This window comes from Mustelus asterias, chromosome 29 (assembly GCF_964213995.1).
Source record: "Mustelus asterias chromosome 29, sMusAst1.hap1.1, whole genome shotgun sequence".
In the NCBI taxonomy this organism is placed as follows: Eukaryota; Metazoa; Chordata; class Chondrichthyes; order Carcharhiniformes; family Triakidae; genus Mustelus; species Mustelus asterias.
The window spans coordinates 17,272,050-17,296,169 of NC_135829.1; the positions used below are offsets into that span (position 1 = coordinate 17,272,050).

At 50.8% G+C, this 24,120-nt stretch overlaps 2 protein-coding genes across 2 annotated transcripts in view; one reads left to right on the forward strand and one right to left on the reverse strand.

Annotated features, from left to right (window-relative positions):
- slc25a44a (solute carrier family 25 member 44a) overlaps positions 1-24,120 on the reverse strand; it is a 352,818-nt gene that overhangs the window by 69,927 nt on the left and 258,771 nt on the right. The window lies entirely within an intron of this gene.
- Positions 2,634-24,120, forward strand: part of lrrc61 (leucine rich repeat containing 61) — a 45,990-nt gene continuing 24,503 nt past the window's right edge. The window contains exons 1-6 of the mRNA XM_078200142.1: positions 2,634-2,726; positions 4,688-4,780; positions 8,324-8,470; positions 17,814-17,874; positions 18,015-18,100; positions 19,813-19,878. Coding sequence (XP_078056268.1) covers positions 2,702-2,726; positions 4,688-4,780; positions 8,324-8,470; positions 17,814-17,874; positions 18,015-18,100; positions 19,813-19,878 — 478 coding nt within the window. The 5' untranslated portion in view covers positions 2,634-2,701. The remainder of the gene's footprint in view (positions 2,727-4,687; positions 4,781-8,323; positions 8,471-17,813; positions 17,875-18,014; positions 18,101-19,812; positions 19,879-24,120) is intronic.

The window sequence follows — 24,120 nt, forward strand, 5'->3', positions numbered from 1 at the left end:
ATTTGGAATCTAACGGATGGACGATGGTGGGGAACGAGTGTGTACCTGGATTCCTGACATCATGCCAGCCTGCCAAATTCACGCATCAGCACAAATTCATTAAATTGTTGCCACCCTTGGGCTAACTGGTTTAGTGAAAGTTTTAGAGAAATTTTATTCCTTCCAGTTACCACACAATTTTACTGTGTTTGAGATCAAATGGGAGTTCTCTATGCCTCATAGCCAGTAGCATACTGTAAAAGACATTGACCCAGATCTTCCGGCCTCCAGGTAGTCATATCTCTGGGTTACCCCATGCCATATGCTGGGGGACCTTCTCGGAGGTCCCAGGGCAAGGACTCAGCAGGAACGGCCCAGCAGGTTTCAACTTCCGATGGGACATTCCCCTGCTCTGGACGGCATGGTGGTTAGCGCCGCTGCCTCACAGCGCCAGCGTCCCGGGTTCAATTCTGGCTTCAGGTGACTGACTGTGTGGAGTTTGCATGGCCTCCCCGTGTCTGCGTGAGTTTCCTCCGGGTGCTCCGGTTTCCTCCCACACTCCAAAGATTTGCAGGTTAAGTGGATTGGCCATGCTAAATTGCCCCTTAGTGTCAAAAGATGGGTAGGTTAGGTGGATTAGGGGGGTAAATATGGGGATAGGGCCTGGGTGGGATGCTCTGTCAGGGAATCAAGAGAGGGGAGAGATACGAAAGATCCAGAGGGGCAATTTTTTCACACAGAGAGTGGTGAGTGTCTGGAACAAGCTGCCAGAGGCAGTAGTAGAGGCGGGTATAATTTTGTCTTTTAAAAAGCATTTAGACAGTTACACGATGGGTATAGAGGGATATGGGCCAAACACGAGAAATTGGGACTAGCTTAGTGGTTAAAAAAAGGGTAGCATGGACAAGTTGGGCCGAAGGGCCTGTTTCCATGCTGTACACCTTTATGATTCTATGTCCCGCCACCATTTATTGCTGAACCAACACCTAAAGCAGGTGATCTGGTTCATTATCAGGGTGCTGTTTGTGGGAGACTGGCAGTTGTGTTCTTGCACACTGACCCAATGACTGCCTCATTGACTCAAGAACAGCTTCTTCCCTGCTGCTGTCAGACTTTTAAACGGACCTACCTCGCATTAAGTTGATTTTTCTCTACACCCTAGCTATGACTGTAACACTACATTCTGCACTGTCTCGTTTCCTTCTCTATGAATGGTATGCTTTGCAAGAAACAATATTTTTCACTGTATACCAATACATGTGACAATAATAAATCAAACCAAAATCAAATCAAATCAAATTATTGGCTGTAGACTAGTTTCAGGTGCTGTGCCTTGCTGTAAAACTCCAGACAACCACAATTGTTTTCCTCTTTCTTTCCTTAATCCAACCTAGTTTGGAATCACAAAGCTCACAGTTGGATGTCAATCTCTTTGCACTGTCTCGCGAGAGGCCTGTTTTCTGGGAGCCTGGCTCTTAAATGTTTTAACCTGGTGTTGTGAGACTTCTTACTGTGCTTACCCCAGTCCAACGCCGGCATCTCCACATCTTAAATGTTTGGCAGCCATTACAACCGTTCACGCTTGTGGGGTTTGTCAGTCCCGCTGCGGTGAATGGAGATTTGGCTGGCCACCAAATTCCCCGACTTCGCTGCAGTGGGAGCGTGGCGTGAACGGCCAGTAAGATCGTGCCCGGGGTACTTGGCAATTTTACACGCCGCCGGCTCCACAGCAGTGTGCTTCAAGAGGAGTTTAGAGAAAGCAAGTGGGGGGTGAGGCACCATCTTGAGATGAGTGGCTGAGATGAAGAGACATTTCTTCACTCGTATGGTGGTGAATCTTTGGAATTCCTGACACCACAGGAACGTGGATACTCCATTGGTGAATATATTTGAGGTCGGCCTCTCGGGGAGCGAGGGGTGACCGGACAGTGTCTTGGCACAGCGGGTCAGCACTGCTACCTCACAGCGCCAGGGACCTGGGTTCGATTCCCGGCTTGGGTCACTGTCTATGCGGAGTCTGCACATTCTCCCCATGTCTGCGTGGGTTTCCTCCGAGTGCTCCGGTTTCCTCCCACAGTCTGAAAGACCTGCTGCTTAGATGCATTGGCCGTGCTAAATTCTCCCTCAGTGTACCCGAGCAGGAGTGTGGCGACTAGGGGATTTTCACAGTAACTTCATTGCAGTGTTAATGTAAGCCTACTTGTGACACTAATAAATAAACTTTAATGATTGGTTTGAATGGCGGAACTCGATGGCCAACGCTGCTCCTACTTATTTTGTTAAATGTTACCCAATCCTTTTGGGTTGACATTTCAATGTGTAATATCCAGATTATGGTGATCTGGTTTAGTTTAAAATCATATTAAAACCAAGGCAAACATCAAATTTTAGGGTTGCCAACTTTGGCTGCACACATTCCTAAAGGTTTAATCATATAACATCTTGCCTCATCTTGTCAAACAATTTCTTTTAACAATCCGCATTATATTTCACAAAGAATAAATGTATTTCCAAATGAACCGGGTGGGGGTGGGGATGGGGGAGCCGCACTTTGCTCAATGCTCCCGGGGTTAAACTCCAGCCCAATCCGGGAGGGTTGGCAACCCCCGGCAGCACAGCCGGGTTTGACGGTCGCGAAGTTTCTCTTTGCGACAATGCGTCGCCGGCCGGAAGTGCGGGCCGCGGTTGCCCCGGTAACAGAGGCCGGATCCCCGGACCCGGGATGGAGGCCAAAGGCCGCCCGGGGAGTGAGTTAACCCCTGACCCTAACCCCTACTGACCTTTGAACCCCCCACTTGACCCCCTTTAAACACCTGACCCTTGCCCCCCCCGCCACCTGATCCTTGCCCCTCCCCCAGCCACCTGACCCTTGCCCCCCCAGCCACCTGATCCTTGCCCCCCCCAGCCACCTGACCCTTGCCCCCCCCAGCCACCTGACCCTTGCCCCCCCCAGCCACCCGACCCTTGCCCCCCCCAGCCACCCGACCCTTGCCCCCCCCCAGCCACCTGACCCTTGCCCCCCCCAGCCACCTGACCCTTGCCCCCCCAGCCACCCGACCCTTGCCCCCCCAGCCACCTCACCCTTGCCCCCCCAGCCACCTGACCCTTGCCCCCCCAGCCACCTGACCCTTGCCCCCCCAGCCACCCGACCCTTGCCCCCCCCCAGCCACCTGACCCTTGCCCCCCCAGCCACCCGACCCTTGCCCCCCCCAGCCACCCGACCCTTGTCCCCCCAGCCACCTGACCCTTGCCCCCCCAGCCACCTGACCCTTGCCCCCCCCAGCCACCTCACCCTTGCCCCCCCAGCCACCTCACCCTTGCCACCCCAGCCACCTCACCCTTGCCACCCCAGCCACCTAACCATTGCCCCCCTCAGCCACCTGACCCTTGCCCCCCTCAGCCACCTGACCCTTGCCCCCCCACCACCTGACCCTTGCCCCCCCCACCACCTGACCCTTGCCCCCCCCTCCAGCCACCTGACCCTTGCTCTCCCCCAGCCACCTGACCCTTGCCCCCCCCAGCCACCTGACCCTTGCCCCCCCCAGCCACCTGACCCTTGCCCCCCCCAGCCACCTGACCCTTGCCCCCCCCAGCCACCTGACCCTTGCCCCCCCAGCCACCTGACCCTTGCCCCCCCAGCCACCTGACCCTTGCCCCCCCAGCCACCTGACCCTTGCCCCCCCAGCCACCTGACCCTTGCCCCCCCAGCCACCTGACCCTTGCCCCCCCCAGCCACCTGACCCTTGCCCCCCCCAGCCACCCGACCCTTGCCCCCCCCAGCCACCCGACCCTTGCCCCCCCCAGCCACCTGACCCTTGCCCCCCCAGCCACCTGACCCTTGCCCCCCCCAGCCACCTGACCCTTGCCCCCCCCAGCCACCTGACCCTTGCCCCCCCCAGCCACCTGACCCTTGCCCCCCCAGCCACCTGACCCTTGCCCCCCCAGCCACCTGACCCTTGCCCCCCCAGCCACCTGACCCTTGCCCCCCCAGCCACCTGACCCTTGCCCCCCCCCAGCCACCTGACCCTTGCCCCCCCCAGCCACCTGACCCTTGCCCCCCCCAGCCACCCGACCCTTGCCCCCCCCAGCCACCTGACCCTTGCCCCCCCCCAGCCACCTGACCCTTGCCCCCCCAGCCACCTGACCCTTGCCCCCCCAGCCACCTGACCCTTGCCCCCCCAGCCACCTGACCCTTGCCCCCCCAGCCACCTGACCCTTGCCCCCCCAGCCACCTGACCCTTGCCCCCCCAGCCACCTGACCCTTGCCCCCCCAGCCACCTGACCCTTGCCCCCCCAGCCACCTGACCCTTGCCCCCCCAGCCACCTGACCCTTGCCCCCCTCAGCCACCTGACCCTTGTCCTCCCCAGTCACCTGACCCTATACGCCCCCCTTGAAGCCCCCTAAGCACATGACCCTTCATCATCCCCTCTAGGCACCTGACCCTTGACCCACCACCTTATCCTTACAGCCTCCCAACCATTTGAACCCCCTCTAAATACATGACCCTTGAACCACACCTCCCCACAGTCATCTGATCATTAACCCCACCTCTGGTAGCCTGATTCTGAACCTCCCACCCCCCCTTTCTGGCCACCTAACCCTTGACCCCATCCTTGCTGACCTTAGACCCCAGCCAGTCGCCTCCAGCCATCAGACTTTGACTCAAGACCTGCGCTCGACTCTAACACTCACTCTGTTACCTTTCAGATGAAAATGTAAAAATCACAGTTCAGATGCTCAAGTCAAAAACTGGACAATTTGACCTGGAGTCAATCCTGTTTCTGAAACTGAAGAATATTGGTGAGTGGAAGAGTATTCGGAGCGCTGGAGTGGGGCAGTACTCTCAAACCCTATCGCAATCATGAACACTCTGAAGTTTAAGTTTATGCATTAGTGTAACAAGTAGGCTTACATTAACACTGCAATGAAGTTACTGTGAAAATCCCCGAGTCGCCGCACTCCGGCGCCAATGCGGGTACACTGAGGGAGAATTTAGCACGGCCAATGCACCCTAACCAGCACGTCTTTGGACTGTGGGAGGAAACCGGAGCACCCGGAGGAAACCTGCGCAGACACGGGGAGAACGTGCAGCCTCCGCACAGACAGTGACCCAAGCCGGAATCGAACCCGGGTCCCTGGTGCTGTGAGACACCACGCCGCCCTGGAGCCTCCTTATGAAGGCACTGGGTTAATCCAATGCAGCAAGAAGTTTAACAACACCAGGTTAAAGTCCAACAGGTTTATTTGGTAGCAAAAGCCACACAAGCTTTCGGAGCGCCAAGCCCCTTCTTCAGGTGAAGAAGGGGCTTGGAGCTCCGAAAGCTTGTGTGGCTTTTGCTACCAAATAAACCTGTTGGACTTTAACCTGGTGTTGTTAAACTTCTTACTGTGTTTACCCCAGTCCAACGCCGGCATCTCCACATCATTAATTCAATGCAGCAAAGCCAGCTTCAGCGCAGCCATTAATATGTTGCTTATTCAAATAATGCAGTTGCCGGTATTTACTGGAGTCCCTTTTTATTCATTTGTGGGACATGGGCGTCGCTGGCTAGGCCAGCATTTATTGCCCATCCCCAGTTGCCCCTTGAGAAGGTGGTGGTGAGCTGCCTTCTTGAATCGCTGCAGTCCACGGGCTGTGGGTTGACCCACAATGCCGTCAGGGTGGGAATTCCCGGATTTCAACCCAGCGACTGCGAAGGAACGGCGATATATTTCCCTCGTATCTCTCACTTCCCAGAGAACTCCTCAGTCAGTCGATTAGTGTTTGAAATCGAGTGGCGTGTCCTCGGCGAAAATGCTAATTAAATGTGAACCCACTCAGCCAGCAGATGAACAACCTGATAACGTGTGTGTTTTGAGATGGTGGTTGAGGGTTAAATGTTGTCCTCTTCCCTTTGTTTGATTAAATCCACGTGATCCTATATGTCCCTGTGAGCTGACAGATGTGGCTTCTGCTTTATTTTTCAGCCGAAGGTCTAATTAGTACTGTAATGATCAGGTTATTAATCACGGATGTGTGTGCGCTGTATCTGTTTAATATATACGTTGACATTATTCCCCTTCGCTGCTGATTAAATATGTGGCTGAATAAATCTGCAGATAAGCCAGCTTTATCTGTGGTAACATGCCGAGTGTTTCGATTTATGTAGCCACATAACTAACATAGTCTATACTGTGCTAAAATTATATTCATAAACTGCTCACTCACTTCTCCTTTTCAGAGTGTGAGGATAAGAATCAGCCCCGCAACCTCGCACCCTTGTCACAGAATCCCTACAGTGCAGAAGGAGGCCATTCAGCCCATCAAGTCTGCACCAACGTTCTGAAAGAGCAGGTCCACCCCTTTGCCCTATCAGCATAACAATATCATAGAATATCATAGAAACCCTACAGTACAGAAAGAGGCCATTCGGCCCATCGAGTCTGCACCGACCACAATCCCACCCAGGCACTACCCCCATATCCCTACATATTTTATCCACTAATCTACACATCCCAGGACACTAAGGGCAATTTTAGCATGGCCAATCAACCTAACCCGCACATCTTTGGACTGTGGGAGGAAACCGGAGCACCCGGAGGAAACCCACGCAGACACGAGAAGAATGTGCAAACTCCACACAGACAGTGACCCAAGCCGGGAATCGAACCCAGGTCCCTGGCGCTGTGAAGCAGCAGTGCTAACCACTGTGCTACCGTGCCGCCCAATGCAGGAGAGGCCATTTGGTCCATCGAGTCTGCACTGACTCTGACTGAGTATCTTACCCAGGCCTTCTCCTCCGCTCCGTAACCTCACACATTTCATATGGCTAATCCACCTAACCTACACATCTTTGGACATTAAGGGGCAATTTAGCATGGCCAACCCACCTAGCCTACACATCTTTGGACTGTGGGAGGAAACCGGAGCTCCCGGAGGAAACCCACACAGACATGAGGAGAATGTGTAAACTCTGCACAGACAGTCATCTAAGGCTGGAATCGAACCCGGGTCCCTGGCACTGTAAGGCAGCAGTGCTAACCACTGTGCCACCGTGCCGAATACTCTGCAACTTGTATTTATACTTGTATTTTTTGAAAGCACACGCTTTTCCCTCTCTCTTTGGCTCATCTTTTTTCTGCTCCTTTCCCTTTGTTTTTCCCGGTTTTCCCCATGCTGTGTACGTTCCCCAGTTAAGAGAATGTAACAACATGTTCCCATCTGCCTCTCTGAAAGTTGAGAAACATATCCGTCATTATGGAATAGCAGGACAGACCTGATGGGCCGAATGCTGTCCCTATATCTTATGATTGTGTGTAGTCCTCTGCTTTCTCTGTTTGTAAAGTTTATTTATTAGTGTCAAAAGTAGGCTTACATTAACACTGCAATGAAGTTACTCTGAAAATCCCCTAGTCGCCACACTCCGGCACCTGTTCGGGTACACTGAGGGAGAATTTAGCACGGCCAATGCACCCTAACCAGCACGTCTTTCGGACTGTGGGAGGAAACTGGAGCACCCGCAGACACTGGGAGAATGTGCAGACTCCGCACAGACAGTGATCCAAGCCAGGAATCGAACCCGGGTCCCTGGTGCTGTGAAGCAGCAGTGCTTTTTTATCATTCATTTGTGGGACATGGGCATCGCTGGCTGGCCAGCATTTATTGCCCATCCCTAGTTGGAGGGCAGTTGAGAGCCAACATTGCTGTGGCTCTGGAGTCACATGTAGGCCAGACCGGGTAAAAATGGCAGATTTCCTTCCCTAAAGGACATTAGTGAACCAGATGGGTTTTCCCGACAATGGTTTCATGGTCACCAGTAGATTCTTAATTCCAGATTTTTAAAATTCAATTCAAAATTCCACCATCTGCTGTGACGGGATTCGAACCCGGGACCCTAGATGATTACCTCCCACCGTGCCGCCCCCTATATATCTTAAGGTCTAAGTGTTGTGTGTAATCCTCTACTCCTCTGGGTGGGGGAATGCTGTAATTTCAGCACAGGAGGAGACCATTCAGCCCTCCATGTCAGTGCTAGTCATGTAACTAAGCACCACAGGATGGCAAGGTGTAAAGAGCGCATGTTATCAAACAGTCATAACACAGCCCTGTCACTGCCTAATGCAACATGTACACTTGGCCCATTTTGCAGCCTTTTTTTAAATGATCAATTTCTTTTTTCCGCTCTCAAAGATACATGCCTTTTTTTTGTGGTCAAAAGTTATTGGAAAAATATGACAATCCTTCCCTTTGCAACATCAAATATGAGAAAGCAAAGCTAAGGCCAATAGAATGTTCCTTCAGTTTGAGGATTTGCCAAAAATAAGTGCAAGAGGAATGATTATTTCTGGTGTTGCTCGCCGCAGGGATTTGCAATCTTGGCTGCATCGGTGACTGTGTAAACCTGGAGAGACTGGATTTATCAGGAAATGACATCTCAAACCTCACTCCCCTCGCATCACTCAAACTCCTCACCGCGCTCAACCTGTCTGCAAATAGAATCTCCAATCTCGGTAAGCTGGCCTTGAGTCCTGCGAGCACTAAGTGTGATAAGCTTGACAAGAACTAGGATATTAAATCCTTCTGTCGATTATCCATCCCCAGCCTGCAATTGCTTCATAACAGTTTGAGTTCATAGAATCCCTACATTGCAGAAAGAGGCCATTTGGCCCATTGAGCCTGTACTGACAACAATCCCATCCAGGCTTTATCCCCATAACTCCACGTATAGGGTGGCACAGTGGTTAGTGCTGCTTCCTCACAGCGCCAGGGACCCGGGTTCAATTCCCGGCCTGGGTCACTGTGCGGAGTCTGCACGTTCTCCCCGTGTCTGCATGGGTTTCCTCCGGGTGCTCCGGTTTCCTCCCACAGTCAGAAAGATGTGCTGGTTAGGTGCATTGGCCGTGCTAAATTCTCCCTCAGTGTGCCCGAACAGGTGCTGGAGTGAGGCGACTAGGGGATTTTCACAGTAACTTCATTGCAGTGTTAATGTAAGCCTACTGTGACTGTCCGTGCGAAGTCTGCACGTTCTCCCCGTGTCTGCATGGGTTTCCCCCAGGTGCTCCAGTTTTCTCCCACAGTTCAAAGATGTGCAGGTTAGGTGGATTGGCCGTGCTAAATTGCCCCTTAGTGCCCCAAGATGTGTAGGCTAGGGGGATTAACGGGTAAATACATGGGTTTACAGGTTACGCCTGGGTAAGAGCCGGTACTGACTCGATGGGCTCAATGGCCTCCTGAGGGATTCTATGATGGCTGAGATAGCCTCAATTCTATCTGATTTTCATATCCCTTGATTTTCTCCGAGAGACCGGGAAAATCTTTTGTCCCTTTTCCCTGAACTGTCCCAACACCAAGCTTTGCAAACAGTGTCACCATGAAAACCTCAACGTAACAGGAAATTAAGCCATCAAAATGTTGACATAGGAATCGGTAAATGGGTCATAGGTCAGGGGAGTTGAGTTCCTCTGTGATATCCAAATGATCCGTAAGAGTTTTTAAAATTCATTCATGGGACATGGGCGTCGCTGGCTGGCCCAGCATTTATTGCCCATCCCTAGTTGCCCTTGGAGGGCAGTTGAGAGTCAACCACATTGCTGTGGCTCTGGAGTCACATGTAGGCCAGACCGGGTAAGGACGGCAGATTTCCTTCCCTAAAGGACATTAGTGAACCAGCTGGGTTTTTCCTGACAATCGACAATGGTTTCACGGTCATCAGTAGATCCTTAATTCCTGATTTTTTAAAATTGAATTCAAATTCTACCATCTGCCGTGGCGGGATTCGAACTTGGGTCCCCAGAACATTAGCTGAGTTTCTGGATTAATAGTCTAATTCTACATGGCCATCGCATCCCTTGTATTGTCCTCCAAATAGGACAGTGGCTCCTTATCACTCCTTTCTTTGCAGGTTGTACCCAGTTAAAAACGCCAGTACGCCTTGATCACCCAGCATGTTTTGGGGTTTTTTTTAAGCTTGAATCACTTGCAGTTATTCAATATTCTACCGGTGAATCACGTTAAAGAATACCTTTCTACTCCGAGAGACATAGGAAGGTGTTTGTGTTGCTGGAAAGACATCGGCTGTTGGTGGGTTTGAGAGAAAATCACTAGCGTGCAGTGCGTGTTTATATAATGGGCCGACATGGTGGCACAGTGGTTAGCACTGCTGCCTCACAGCGCCAGGGACCCGGGTTCAATTCCCGGCTTGGGTCACTGTCTGTGCGGAGCTTGCACGTTCTCCCTGTGTCTGCGTGGGTTTCCTCCCACAGTCCGAAAGACATAGAAACACGTGAAAACATAGAAAGACGCGATGGTTAGGTACATTGGCCATACTAAATTCTCCCTCTGTGTACCCGAACAGGCGCCCGAGTGTGACGACTGGGGGATTTTCACAGTAACTTCATTGCTGTGTCAATGTAAACCTACTTGTGACACTAATAAATAAACTTGATGCAAGCTTGATGTTCAAAAGTGCTGCCCGACTTTTTGAGATGGAGTCACCGTGGCAGAGCAGAGTGTGGATGTAATTCCGAGGGAGTTGAGCCCTAATGAAGACCCTCGGGGCTCGGGGGGGGGTATTGCTGATTGAGTGTCTTTTTTATACAAAAGTACAGCTGCTGTGGGAGCATTGAAGAGCCCAGCAAAGATTAAACATTGAGACATCTGTTTATGAAGGTGTTGTGACTGTTATCCTTAATGAAGGTTTTTGGGCCAGCCAGCGATAGTGGCAGATGGCAAACCTGACGAGGCAGCGACTGATGCAACCTCGATCACATATTAGCTGTTTTGGCAATAAACAGCCCCGCCTGCTGCTGTGCCTTTTAACAATGATTAGGCCATCGGGTTAGAATGATAGAAAAAGGGCAAAATCCATCCCGTTTTCCTTCCACCATTGTGGTCGTCACACACAGTGCAACAGAATCGGATTTGTTGACTAATCCCAGCAATCAATCGCAACGCGTTTCCCACTCACAAACATGAGGTGAGGATAAAGCTCCAGTGATCACGAGTTCTGGGAACCAGGGCTCCAAAGTAATCTGTCCCTCTCGGGGAGTGTGTTCCTGGCAAATGCGAATCCACATGGCACCTTTCAAATTAATCAGCACCATCTCCTCCCCCCCCCCCCATCATCTCTCTGGGGAACCCCTCTTCCCAGATTGAAAACACTCAAACTGAAATGAGACAAGCTTTGTCCTCTGGCTCTACAGCACCTGGACAAGGTGAAACAACTTGACATGGTCACCATTATCTAGTCCAGTGAGGCTAGTGAGTGGGTCGCGTGAGAGTCCACTCCTTCACCTCAGTGGGCTACAAGATACGGGCTTGTTCACTAACCGTGACCCCCATGAATAAGATTAAATACGTTTAATACACGCCGAATATTTCATGGTGAGTTATAGAAAATGCTTCTTCAGCGCCAGGGACCCAGGTTCAGTTCACACACAGACGGCACGGTGGTTAGCACTGCTGCCTCACAGCACCAGGGTCCTTCATATATTAATAGAACTGTCATCAACTTCAAATGGTAAAAACAAAAGGAATATTGACACTTTGGACACAGAGTGAGCGCACGGCTCTCACAGTCAGTGTTGTGAGCAATCAGCACTCGCCTCACTTCACTCACCCTCGCTTTACGTGCGAATCACTTCAGTCACACCGGTAGGAAAAAACTACACGGACGGGAATCAGCGGAATGTGGCAACGGTCAACAAAATGTCGAACTGTGATTCCCCTCCAAACTCTGTTCCCCCGCCCCCGAACTCTGTTCTCCCGCCCCCGGACTCTGATTCCCCCCCTCCCGAACAGTAACACCCCTTGCCGAACTATACCTGCCTTTTCATGGGTGGGATTGTGGTCGGCACAGACTAGATGGGTCGAATGGCCTCCTTCTGTACTGTAGGGATTCTATGACTCTACGTATCGCATGTTCTGTCTTCAGCAATCAGAGGAATAAATGAATTGTTTTTAATTTGTGGAAATTTTGTTTCAGCGCCTCGTCCCTGTTCTCTGCTGATTTGGCCTGAAGCATGAACAGTGAGTGGGGAGCGCAGTGGGCTGGTGAGTCACTTGGGTTTGCCAGGCAGCTTGGGAAAACCGAGCAGAGGGAGGAACCTGGTGCCCGGTTTGGTTTTGTTCGAAGAGTGTGTGGTTTTAATGTGACAGCAGCTGGGTTTCCACCCTGATGTGCCCACAGGTTCTTCGCATCATTTCAACCCCAGTAGATATTTCTGACAAACGAGCGCTGAGGGGGGCATAAATACAGCACTGCCTTCGACAGAAAGAAAATCTGACATTGGTATTGTGCTCATCACCAGCCTGAGTACGTCCCAGAGTGCTGAAGCAGAATCACTGTTGTCTGTTTGATTTGATTTATTATTGTCACATGTTATTAACATACAGTGAAAAGTATTGTTTCTTGCGTGCTATACAGACAAAGCATACCGTTCATAGAGAAGGAAAGGAGAGTGCAGAATGTAGTGTTACAGTCATAGCTAGGGTGTAGAGAAAGATCAACTTAATGCAAGGTAAGTCCATTCAAAAGTCTGGCAGCAGCAGGGAAGAAGCTATTCTTGAGTCGGTTGGTATGTGACCTCAGACTTTTGTATCTTTTTCCCGACGGAAGGAGGTGGAAGAGGGAATGTCCGGGGTGCGTGGGATCCTTAATTATGCTGGCTGCTTTGCTGACGCAGCGGGAAGTGTCGACAGAGTCAATGGATGGGAGGCCGGTTTGTGTGATGGATTGGGCTACAGTCTTGGGCAGAGCAGGAGCCATACCAAGCTGTGATACAACCAGAAAGAATGCTTTCTATGGTGCATCTGTAAAAGTTGGTGAGAGTCGTAGCTGACATGCCAAATTTCCTTAGTCTTCTAAGAAAGTAGAAGCATTGGAGGGCTTTCTTAACTATAGTATCGGCATGGGGGGGTTGTTGGTGATCTGGATACCTATGTGGCTAATCCAGTTCAGTGTCTGGTCAGTGGTAACCCCCGGGATGTTGATAATGGGGGATTCAGCGAGGATGAGGTCATTGAATGTCAAGGGTGGATCTCTCGTTAGAGATGGTCACTGCCTGGCACTTGTGTGGCGCGAATGTTACTTGCCACTTGTCAGCCCAAGCCTGGATAGTGTCCAGCACTTGCTCATTTGGACATCGACTGCTTCAGTATAGAATCCCTACAGTGCAGAAGGAGGCCATTCGGCCCATCGAGTCTACACCGACCACAATCCCACTCAGGCCCTATCTCCATAACCCTATTTGTTTACCTAAATTGCCTAGGGGGCAATTTAGCATGGCAAATCTACCTAACCCGCACATCTTTGGAGTGTGGGAGGAAACCGGAGCACCCGGAGGAAACCCACACAGACACGGGGAGAATGTGCAAACTCCACACAGACAGTGACCCAAGCCGGGAATCGAACCCGGGTCCTTGGCGCTGTGAGGCAGCAGTGCTAACCACTGTGCCACCGTGCTGTCCATTGGCTCATTGGCTTTAGTTGCGCGATACCTATATCTCATTTATTTGCAGGTGTCATTGGTATAAACCTATGTTCTAGGATATGGCAGCTGTAAAATTGTATGTCACACAGACAGGCAGCTAGGTTGTTTGCTACTGTGGGGTAACATAAGATTGGGGCTGTTCTTGTCCAGTGGCCAGAGGCTAAAAAGAGAGGCTGGAATAGGACATGGGGACATGCAGCTATTGCCTGAGGGGGGGGGGCAATGGCCTAGTGGTATTATCACTAGACTATTAATCCAGAAACTCAGCTAATGTTCTGGGAACTCGGGTTCGAATCCAGCCACAGCAGATGGTGGAGTTTGAATTCAATAATAAAAAATCTGGAATTAAGAATCTACTGATGACCATGAAACCATTGTCGGAAAAACCCATCTGGTTCACTAATGTCCTTTAGAGAAGGAAATCTGCCATCCTTACCCGGTCTGGCCCACATGAGACTCCAGAGCCGCATGTTTGGTTGACTCTCATCTGCCCTCGGGCAACTAGGGATGGGCAATAAATGCTGGCCCAGCCAGCGACGCCCATGTCCCGCGAATGAATAAAGAGTTTAGTTGGAGGGGCTGATGGTCCTCCAACCTTCCTGGAGCAGGAGGATCTGAGCATGGGGAAGCATCAAATAAATTGAAGAGTTATAAGACATTGAGGTGTAAGATGTTGGATTGAGGGCGGATTTCTTTGCACTGAGTGTACTGAGACTGTGGAACTCACAGCTACATAGTGGTTGAAGCAGGTTGTGGTGCTGAGCCCAAAATAACATTGGAGATTTGAAATGAAAGAATTGGGCACTCGAAATTCAGCTACAGTCAGCTCCAACAATTAGCCTGCAGAAAATTGGCCCTGGCCAAAGTTTGAATGTACAGAACTCAGACAGGCTGCCGGGGCATGTCTGGATCCGCTCTATCGACACCCCATCGAGTGACCATCGCTCCTATTTAACATCCAAGGCACCTGGGGGTGCTCGGGTGTCCTGTCAACAGGTCATCAACTAGAGCATTGGACACTGAGATTCCACCCCCCTGCCCCCACCGCCACCACTTCCGAGACCCCATTGGCACAAGGCCAAGGGCAGGTGGAAAAAAGTGCGGGGCCACAGGGGGATAAAATAGGCATTCCGGACATCTTGGGAGCGAAGACTTGAGACTGGAGACGACTGAGATCAGATCAGACCAGACCAGAAGAAACAGCCAGTGAGAATCACCTTCGCGAAGAGGAACCAGAGGGACTCGGGGATCTACAGCCTGCAATCCACCTTTACAGGTACATCGCTGAATCCCGGGTGTTTCTTGTGTACACAGTGGGTAGTTTACAGGTTAACTATTTTTAATAAAATTTGTGCATTATATATCTGTGTCCGTACTTTGTTTTTCTCATAACCCTGGGTAAAACTTTGATTAAGAAGCTGGCTGAAGTATCTGAATTGGACAGATACAACAAGATAGTCTTGCAAGATTAAAAATGAGGTTTGATTCGTTAGGCATTCAGGGAACAGTTTGGGAAGAGTGGGTGGAGACTTGGAGCTAAACACCAGCATAGATCAGTTGGGCCGAATGGCCTGTTTGTGTGCAGTAAATTCTTAAGAGATTGAATCCTTTATAGCAGTGAGCCCATTTTAGCTCTGCCCGTCCCATTGTGGACATCAACATATTTGAAGTTTGAAGTTTATTTATTTGTGTCACAAGTAGGCTTACATTAACACTGCAGTGAAGTTACTGTGAAAATCCCCTAGTTGCCACACTCCATCGCCTGTTCGGGTACACTGAGGGAGAATTTAGCACGGCCAATGCACATAACCAGCACGTCTTTCAGACTGTGGGAGGAAACCCACGCAGACACGGGGGGAATGTGCAGACTCCACACAGGCTGACCCAAGCCGGGAATCGAACCCGGGTCCCTGGCGCTGTGAGGTAGCAGCGCTCGCCGCTGTGTCTACCTTCACACTGTTAATCATCTGGGCCAAGTCTTTAAAAGGTTCTCAAACCATGCAGCTCTTTGATGACGTTAATAAATCTAAAGTCCCGTTATTGAACCCAGTTCTGTGGTTTTCAGTCCCTGTTTGTACCAAATCCCGCCCAACTCTTTTGCATCATAATGTTGGATCCACCAGAGATGAATTTCTTTTAGAAATATAGGGGGCGATTCTCCCAAAAGTGCTGAGTTGGCAGGAAAACTGTTCTAAATCCCGACTGTTTTTGTTAGTTCAGCTTCTCACCTGAATCTCCACATTCTGCACTGCAGAGGTCCCAGTTGGGAATCTCATTAAAAATCCAGGGGGGGCAGGGCAGGGCCTATTCACCCCGGAGTTTGACAGTTCTGGAACTCTGCACATGCCCGGTGGCCCCGATCTGTCAAACTCACGTTTGCTGGCCAGCAATCTGGGACCCCCGCAGTGCTGTCCCTCGAGCCCCCCCCCCTCCCCGCGGCTCGATTGTGGCACCCACAGCAATTCCCGGGCCAGTCCTGACCCCCCTCCCACAATCCCGGAGCGCTGCGATATCCAGGCCCCACCCCCCAGCAGTGGTGAGTTCCCCCCACCCCCTGGCAGACCCCCCCCCCCTCCCCATCGGGGTCAGACCCCCCCGTAGGCAGGCCCCCTCACCCCCACCCCAATCACTGCCCTCCCTCCATCACAGAACGATCCTGTCTGTAGAGTGGCAGCGGGACCCACCCACCCCCCACCGACTGCCCCTAGGCCCTGCCCACAATAGGCCCCACTCCCATGGCGCCGCCCGATGCCTGGTGGGCAGTGCCAAGGTGTCCCCTTGGTGTGGGCAATTTGCCCCATGGGCATCGCCAGGGGGCACAGACTGGCACTGCCAGGATGCCCAGGTGGCACCCTCCCCGGCGCCTGACCCCTTGGGGGGCCCCAATTGCCCTCTCTTCATTCCGGCACGGTCTCCCACTAGTTCCCCGAACGTGGGGAGCTCGTGTGAACCTCGCCAGAATGACGTACTCCTGACGGGGTGAGAGATTCAATCGGGACCGACAAGTTCCCGATAATGAACACATCTACATATTTAAAATACATGCAGAAAAGATTGAAATCACATCCCGCCGGTTTCCAGCGTGGTCTGGCGGGCGACTGTTTGCCGGCTGTGGGAGATCCGCATTCCTGGCAGACGCGGAAATCCCTGTTCAAGGCGGCAGACGCACGTCTCCCACTGCGACCCGCCAGAAATGCGGCCATAATTTCCACTGAATGCTAATTCCCAAAAAAGGTCACCATGGGCAAGTGTAGTGGCATTGTCACTGGGCTAGTAATCCAGAGACCCAGGATAATGCTCTGGATCCCTGGGTTCAAATCCCACCACGGCAGATTTTGAAATTTGAATTCAATAAAATCCTGGAATTAAAAGTCGAACGGTGACCACGAAACCATTGTTGTAAAACCCATCTGGTTCACTTAATGCCCTTTTGGGGGGAAAAAATCTGCCCTCCTTACCTGGTCTGGCCTACACGGTACGCTGGTTAGCACTGCTGCTTCTCAACTCCAGGGACCCGGATTCAACCCCAGCCTTGGGTCACTGTGTGTGTGGAGTCTGCGCGTTCTCCCCCATGTCTGCGTGGGTTTCCTCCAGGTGCTCCGGTTTCCTCCCACAGACCTAAGATGTGCAGTTCAGGTGGATTGGCTGTGCTAAATTGCCTCTTAATGTCCAAAGGTATGTAGGTTAGGTGGATTGGCCATGGGAAATGTGAGAGGTTACAGGGATGGGCCGGGGGAAGAGGGCCTGGGTAAGAAGCTCTGTCAGAGAGGCAGTGCAGACTCGATGGACCAAATGGCCTCCTCTCCTGCACTGTGGGCATTTTTCTTCATCCACATTGTGACTCCAGACCCACAGCAACGCGGTTGACTCTGAGCTGAAATGGCCCAGCAAGCCACCGAGTCCATTAGGGATGGTTAACAAATGCCGGCCTAGCCAGTGATGCCCACATCCCATGAAAGAATTAAGAAAAGAGCATTGCATTGCCTGTGAGTTCCACTTCACTATGAGGATTAGGTGGGTTACTGAAAATGTGAGGTTTGGAATCACCCCTTGCTGGGCAGTCTATCTCCCCCATCCCCTCCCCCCCCCCACCTTCCCATCTTCGGGGCAATCTATGCCAGCCCCCTCGCCCCTTGCTGGACAGTCTATCCCCCACCCCCACTACGCCCACCCTCCCATCTTCGGGGCAGCCCCTCACCCACCCTCCTTCCCACCGGGCAGTCTGTCCCCCTGGCCATGTAGCAACAGTACCACCTTCAGCCGTGAAAGAGAACTTCCTCTGTGATATCGAAGTCACAGTGGTGAAACTTGCGTTCCTTTGATGAGAGGTGACGTTTAAAAATGCCATTATTTTTAATTGTAGATGCCCTGCATTCCTGTGAAAATCTGCAGAACCTCAACTTATCAGGAAATCTAATCAGCAGGTAAATCAGCAATTTGTTTTTTGTCCTTTGTACAGATTACGCTGTGCTCCACACAGCTCCTTATTCAGTGAAGGTTGCCGCGGTTAGGTGTCGCAGCGTTAAGTGAAGTCTTGCTTTTAAACTCCTGAACTCTCCTCTAGTGTTGATGCTCTCCGCTCGCTCTCTGAGCTGAAGAATCTGGAGACGATTCGACTGAAAGACAACATTTGCAACTTCAGCAATCCAGGTATTTAATTAGCCTCTCGGCCGTGGTTCAGTTGGAGTTGGTGCCACTCCTGTCCTTTGAGAGTCAGAAGATTAAGGGCAGCACGGTAGCACAGTGGTTAGCACTGCTGCTTCACAGCTCCCGGGACCTGGGTTTGATTCCCGGCTTGAATCACTGTCTGTGTGGAGTTTGCACATTCTCCCCGTGTCTGCGTGGGTTTCCTCCGGGTGCTCCCGTTTCCTCCCACAGTCCAAAGATGTGCGGGTTAGGTTGATTGGCTATGCTGAAATTGCCCCTTAGAGTCCTGAGATGCGTAGGTTAGAGGGATTAGCGCGTAAATATGTAGGGATATGGGGGTAGGGCTTGGGTGGGATTGTGGTCGGTGCAGACTCGATGGGCCAAATGGCCTCATTCTGCACTGTAGGGTTTCTATGATTCTATGATTATGGGCTCGAGTCCCAATTCCTGAGCACAAAATCTGGGCCAAAACGGTTAGCACTGCTGCCTCACAGCGCCAGGGACCCGGGTTCGATTCCCGGCTTGGGTCAGTGTCTGTGTGGAGTCTGCACATTCTCCCCGTGTCTACGTGGGTTTCCTCCGGGTGCTCCGGTTTCCTCCCACAGTCCAAAGATGTGCAGGTTGGGTGCATTGGCCATGCTAAATTGCCCTTTAGTGTCCAAAGATGTGCAGGTTAGGTGGATTGGCCATGCTAAATTGTCCCTTAGTGTCCAAAGATGTGTAGATTAGATGGATTGGCCATGCTAAATTGCCCTTTAGTGTCCAAAGATGTGTAGGTTAGATGGATTGGCCATGCTAAATTGCCCTTTAGTGTCCAAAGATGTGCAGGTTAGGTGGATTGGCCATGCTAAATTGTCCCTTAGTGTCCAAAGATGTGTAGATTAGATGGATTGGCCATGCTAAATTGCCCTTTAGTGTCCAAAGATGTGTAGGTTAGATGGATTGGCCATGCTAAATTGCCCTTTAGTGTCCAAAGATGTGCAGGTTAGGTGGATTGGCCATGCTAAATTGTCCCTTAGTGTCCAAAAATGTGTAGATTAGAAGGATTAGCCATGGTAAATTATTCCTTATTGTCCCAAAATGATTAGGGGGATTAGTGGGGTAAATACATGGGATTACGCAGGGCGCAGGAGATAGGGCGCCTGGGTAAAATACTCTGTCAGAGAGTCAGTGCAGACCCGATGGACCGAATGGCCTCCTCCTGCACTGTAGAGATTCTATGCTTAGAATCCATGCTTTGAAGCAGAAAGTGCTTCATCGACGTTAATGCCCTATGAGGTGTCCTGAGGTCAGGCAAGGCTGCGGATAAACGCTCTTTGAAAGCAATCAAGTAATTGGACAAGAATCCAGTTAATTCCTTTGCTGTTATGTTTTCTGGCCCTGTGTAAGTGGCAGGATTGCATCAACAGAGCAGCGGGGGATAAATCCTGAGCCTCCCATTATTTCTGACAGCTTGGCTGTGAGTAATGATGCAAGGTTAAAGTAAGGGTGACTCATTTGAAGCTAGTTAGTCACCACGTAATGGTGCCTGTGCTGACATGATGCAGCACGGATTTGATGTGAGATATTAAAATGGTTTGAAAGGACAAAATAATCGCTGCTTCTGCGTTAACACCCCGGCGTCCCAGTAAAGCTCAGGGTGCGCGGGGGGGACAGCGAGCGACTGAGATGCTGTTTTTATGGAAAGATGTGGCTATGAAGTTCTTTGTTTTCAGTTTGTATGAACACATCATATCGGAGTGCGATGCTGGAGATCTTTCCGAAAATAAAAGTACTGGACGGTGAGTAATTTCCAATGCTTTTTTATTTTATTTGAAGGTATGAATTTTTTTCGGGTTCATTCGTGGGACATGGGAGTCACTTGGTTTTATCAATCTTCACAGCAACCTTCTGGGCCTTCTATCACGTTGCTGCTTTGAATTATTTTTTCTGCACAGATACAGGGCAAAGGTGCTGCCCCCTGGTTGTGATAGAGTCATAGAATCCCTACAGTGCAGAAAGAGGCCATTCGGCCCATCGAGTCTGCACCGACCACAATCCCACCCAGACCCTATCTCCATAACCCTACTTATTTACCCTGCTAATCCCCCTGACACTGAGGGAGAATTTAGCATGGCCAATCAACCTAACCCGCACAGCTTTGGAGTGGAGGAAACTGGAGCACCCGGAGGAAACCCATGCAGACACGGGGAGAACGTGCAAACTCCACACCGTTACCCAAGCCGGGAATTGTACCTGGCTCCTGGCGCTGTGAGGCAGCAGTGCTCACCGCTGTGCCACCGTGCCACCCCTACTGGAGGTCTGATACAGGTGGTCGTTGCCACTATAAGAACCTAAATTCAGAAAGACGGATTAAATTGTAAAAAAAAACACAACTTGCGATATCATAGAATCCCTACAGCGTAAAAGGAGGCCATTCGGCCCATCGAGCCTGCCCCACAACAATCCCACCCAGATCCCATCAATCTACCTCGCTAATCCCACCTTAACCTTGAGTTTAGAAGGATATGGGGGGGGGAGGGGGGGAATCTCATTCAAAATTACAGAATACTGAAAGGCCTGGATAGAGTGGATGTGGGGAAGATGTTTCCATTAGTCGGAGAGACTCGGATCCGAGGGCACGGCCTCAGAGCTAAAGGGACGGCCCCTTAGAACCGAGATGAGGAGGAACTTTGTTCCACTGGAGCAAGCAGAGAGGGAGTGATTGGAGGCAGGAGTGCTGGTGGGAGATTGATTGAATTATTTATTTAATTAGTCAGTTAGTGTGTGTTTTTTTTTGGCCTTTACTTTTGTAGTAGTATTTTTCTTAACTTTAAAGTGAAAACCAGAAGTGGGCTGCTAAGGAGTCTGGGAAGGGTTTTTTAAGCACGCGAAGTATAAAAGGTCGGCTGCAGTATACAGCGGGCAACGTCGGGAGCGGGCAGTGGAGTGTGTGGGAAGCAGAGTGTGAGCTATAAGGGCTTTGGCTCACAGGGCTTTGGGGGAAAGGGCGAGCAGGGGTGAGTTTAATTCATTTTTGCTGTTTCTACCTGGTACTGGCAAGGTATCGAGAGGGGATGGGTGTGCAGGCAGTGCAATGTTCCTCTTGCAGTATGTTTGAGGTGAGAGACTCCATCAGTGTCCCTGCTGATTACACCTGTGGGAAGTGCACCCATCTGCAGCTCCTCCAAAACCATGTTAGGGAACTGGAGCTGGAGTTGGATGAACTTAGGATCATTAGGGATGCAGAGGTGGCCATAGACAGAAGCTTTAGGGATACAGTTACTCCGAGGAATGAAAACAGATGGGTGACGGTGAGAGGGGCTGGGAGGAAGCAGTCGGTGCAGGGATCCCCTGTGGTCGTTCCCCTGAGCAACAAGTATTCCGCTTTGGATACGGTTGAGGGGGACGACATACCAGTGGTGAGCCGCAGTGAGAGGATCTCCAGTACTGTGTCCGTCTCTGTGGCTCGGGAGGGTAAGGGGGAGAGCGGGAGGGCAATAGTTATTGGGGACTCGTTAGTTAGAGGGATAGATAGGAGGTTTTGTGGCAGCAAAAGAGACTCACGGATGGTATGTTGCCTACCGGATGCCAAGGTCCGTGACGTCTCGGACCGTGTTTTCTGGATTCTTAAGGGGGAGGGGAAACAGTCACAAGTCATGGTACACATTGGTACCAACGACATAGGTAAGAGAAGGGACGGGGATTTAAAAGAGGAATTTCGGGAGCTGGGCTGGAAGCCGAGAGCCAAGACAAAACATGTGGTCATCTCTGGTACGTTGCCGGTGCCACGTGATAGCGAGTTGAGGAACAGGGAGAGAGTGCAGTTAAACATGTGGTTGCAGGGATGGTGTAGGAGGGAGGGTTTCAGATACGTGGATAATTGGAACACATTCTGGGGAAGGTGGGACCTGTACAAACAGGACGGGGTGCACCTGAACCAGAGGGGCACCAATATCCTGGGAGGGAAATTTGATACGGCTCTTCAGGGGGGTTTAAACTAATTTGTCAGGGGAGTGGGAAAAGGAGTTGTAGTCCAGAAGTCAGTGAGCGTGGTGAGGTATTGGGGAAGGTATCAGGGTCAAGGGTGGGTACCGGTAGACAGGAAGGTGGGTTGAAGTGTGTCTACTTCAATGCAAGGAGCATCCGGAACAAGGTAGATGGACTTGGGGCGTGGGTTGGTACTTGGGACTACGATGTTGTGGCCATTACGGAGACGTGGGTAGAACAAGGACAGGAATGGTTGTTGGACGTTCCGGGGTATAGATGTTTCAGTAAGTGTAGGGAAGCTGGTAAAAGAGGTGGAGGAGTGGCATTGTTAATCAAGGATAGCTTAACGGCTGCGGAAAGGCACTTCGAGGGGGATCGGCACACTGAGGTAATATGGGCTGAGGTTAGAAATAGGAAAGGAGCGGTCACATTGTTAGGAGTTTACTATAGGCCCCCAAATAGTAATAGAGATGTGGAGGAAGAAATTGCTAAGCAGATTATGGATATGTGTGGGGGTCACAGGGTAGTTGTCATGGGGGACTTTAACTTTCCAAATATTGATTGGAACCTTTGTAGGTCAAATAGTTTGGATGGGGCAGTTTTTGTGCAGTGTGTGCGGGAGGGTTTCCTGACACAATATGTGGATAGGCCGACAAGAGGTGAGGCCACATTGGATTTGGTAGTGGGAAATGAACTGGGCCAAGTGTTAGATTTGGTTGTGGGAGAGCACTTTGGAGATAGTGATCACAATTCGGTGTCTTTTGTTATTGCAATGGAGAGGGATAGGGCCGTACGGCAGGGCAAGGTTTACAATTGGGGGAGAGGTAATTATGATGCGATTAGGCAAGAATGAGGGGGCATAAGTTGGGAACAGAAACTGTCAGGGAAAGGCACTAATGAAAAGTGGAACTTTTTCAAGGAACAAATACTGGGTGTCCTTGATAGGTATGTCCCTGTCAGGCAAGGAGGAAATGGCCGAGTGAGGGAACCATGGTTCACGAAAGAGGTGGAATGTCTTGTGAAAAGGAAGAGGGAAGCTTATGTAGGGATGAGGAAACAAGGTTCAGATGGCTCGATTGAGGGTTACAAGTTAGCAAGGAATGAGCTGAAAAAGGGGCTTAGGAGAGCTAGGAGGGGACATGAGAAGTCCTTGGCGGGTCGGATCAAGGAAAACCCCAAGGCTTTTTACTCTTATGTGAGGAATAAAAGAATGACCAGGGTGAGGTTAGGGCCGGTCAAGGACAGTAGTGGGAACTTGTGTATGGAGTCAGTAGAGATAGGCGAGGTGATGAATGAATACTTTTCTTCAGTGTTCACCAAGGAGAGGGGCCATGTTTTTGAGGAAGAGAAGGTGTTACAGGCTAATAGGCTGGAGGAAATAGATGTTCGGAGGGAGGATGTCCTGGCAGCTTTGAATAAACTGAAGGTCGATAAGTCCCCTGGGCCTGATGAAATATATCCTAGGATTCTTTGGGAGGCAAGGGATGAGATTGCAGAGCCTTTGGCTTTGATCTTTGGGTCCTTGCTGTCCACTGGGATGGTGCCAGAGGACTGGAGAGTGGCGAATATTGTTCCTCTGTTTAAGAAAGGGAATAGAAATGACCCTGGTAATTATAGACCGGTTAGTCTTACTTCGGTGGTTGGTAAGTTGATGGAAAAGGTCCTTAGGGATGGGATTTACGACCATTTAGAAAGATGCGGATTAATCCGGGATAGTCAGCACGGATTCGTGAAGGGCAAGTCGTGCCTCACAAATTTGATTGAATTTTTTGAGGAGGTAACTAAGTGTGTTGATGAAGGTAGGGCAGTTGATGTCATATACATGGATTTTAGTAAGGCGTTTGATAAGGTCCCCCATGGTCGGCTTATGATGAGAGTGAGGAGATGTGGGATAGAGGGAAAGTTGGCCGATTGGATAGGTAATTGGCTGTCTGATCGAAGACAGAGGGTGGTGGTGGATGGAAAATTTTCGGATTGGAGGCAGGTTGCTAGCGGAGTGCCACAGGGATCAGTGCTTGGTCCTCTGCTCTTTGTGATTTTTATTAATGACTTAG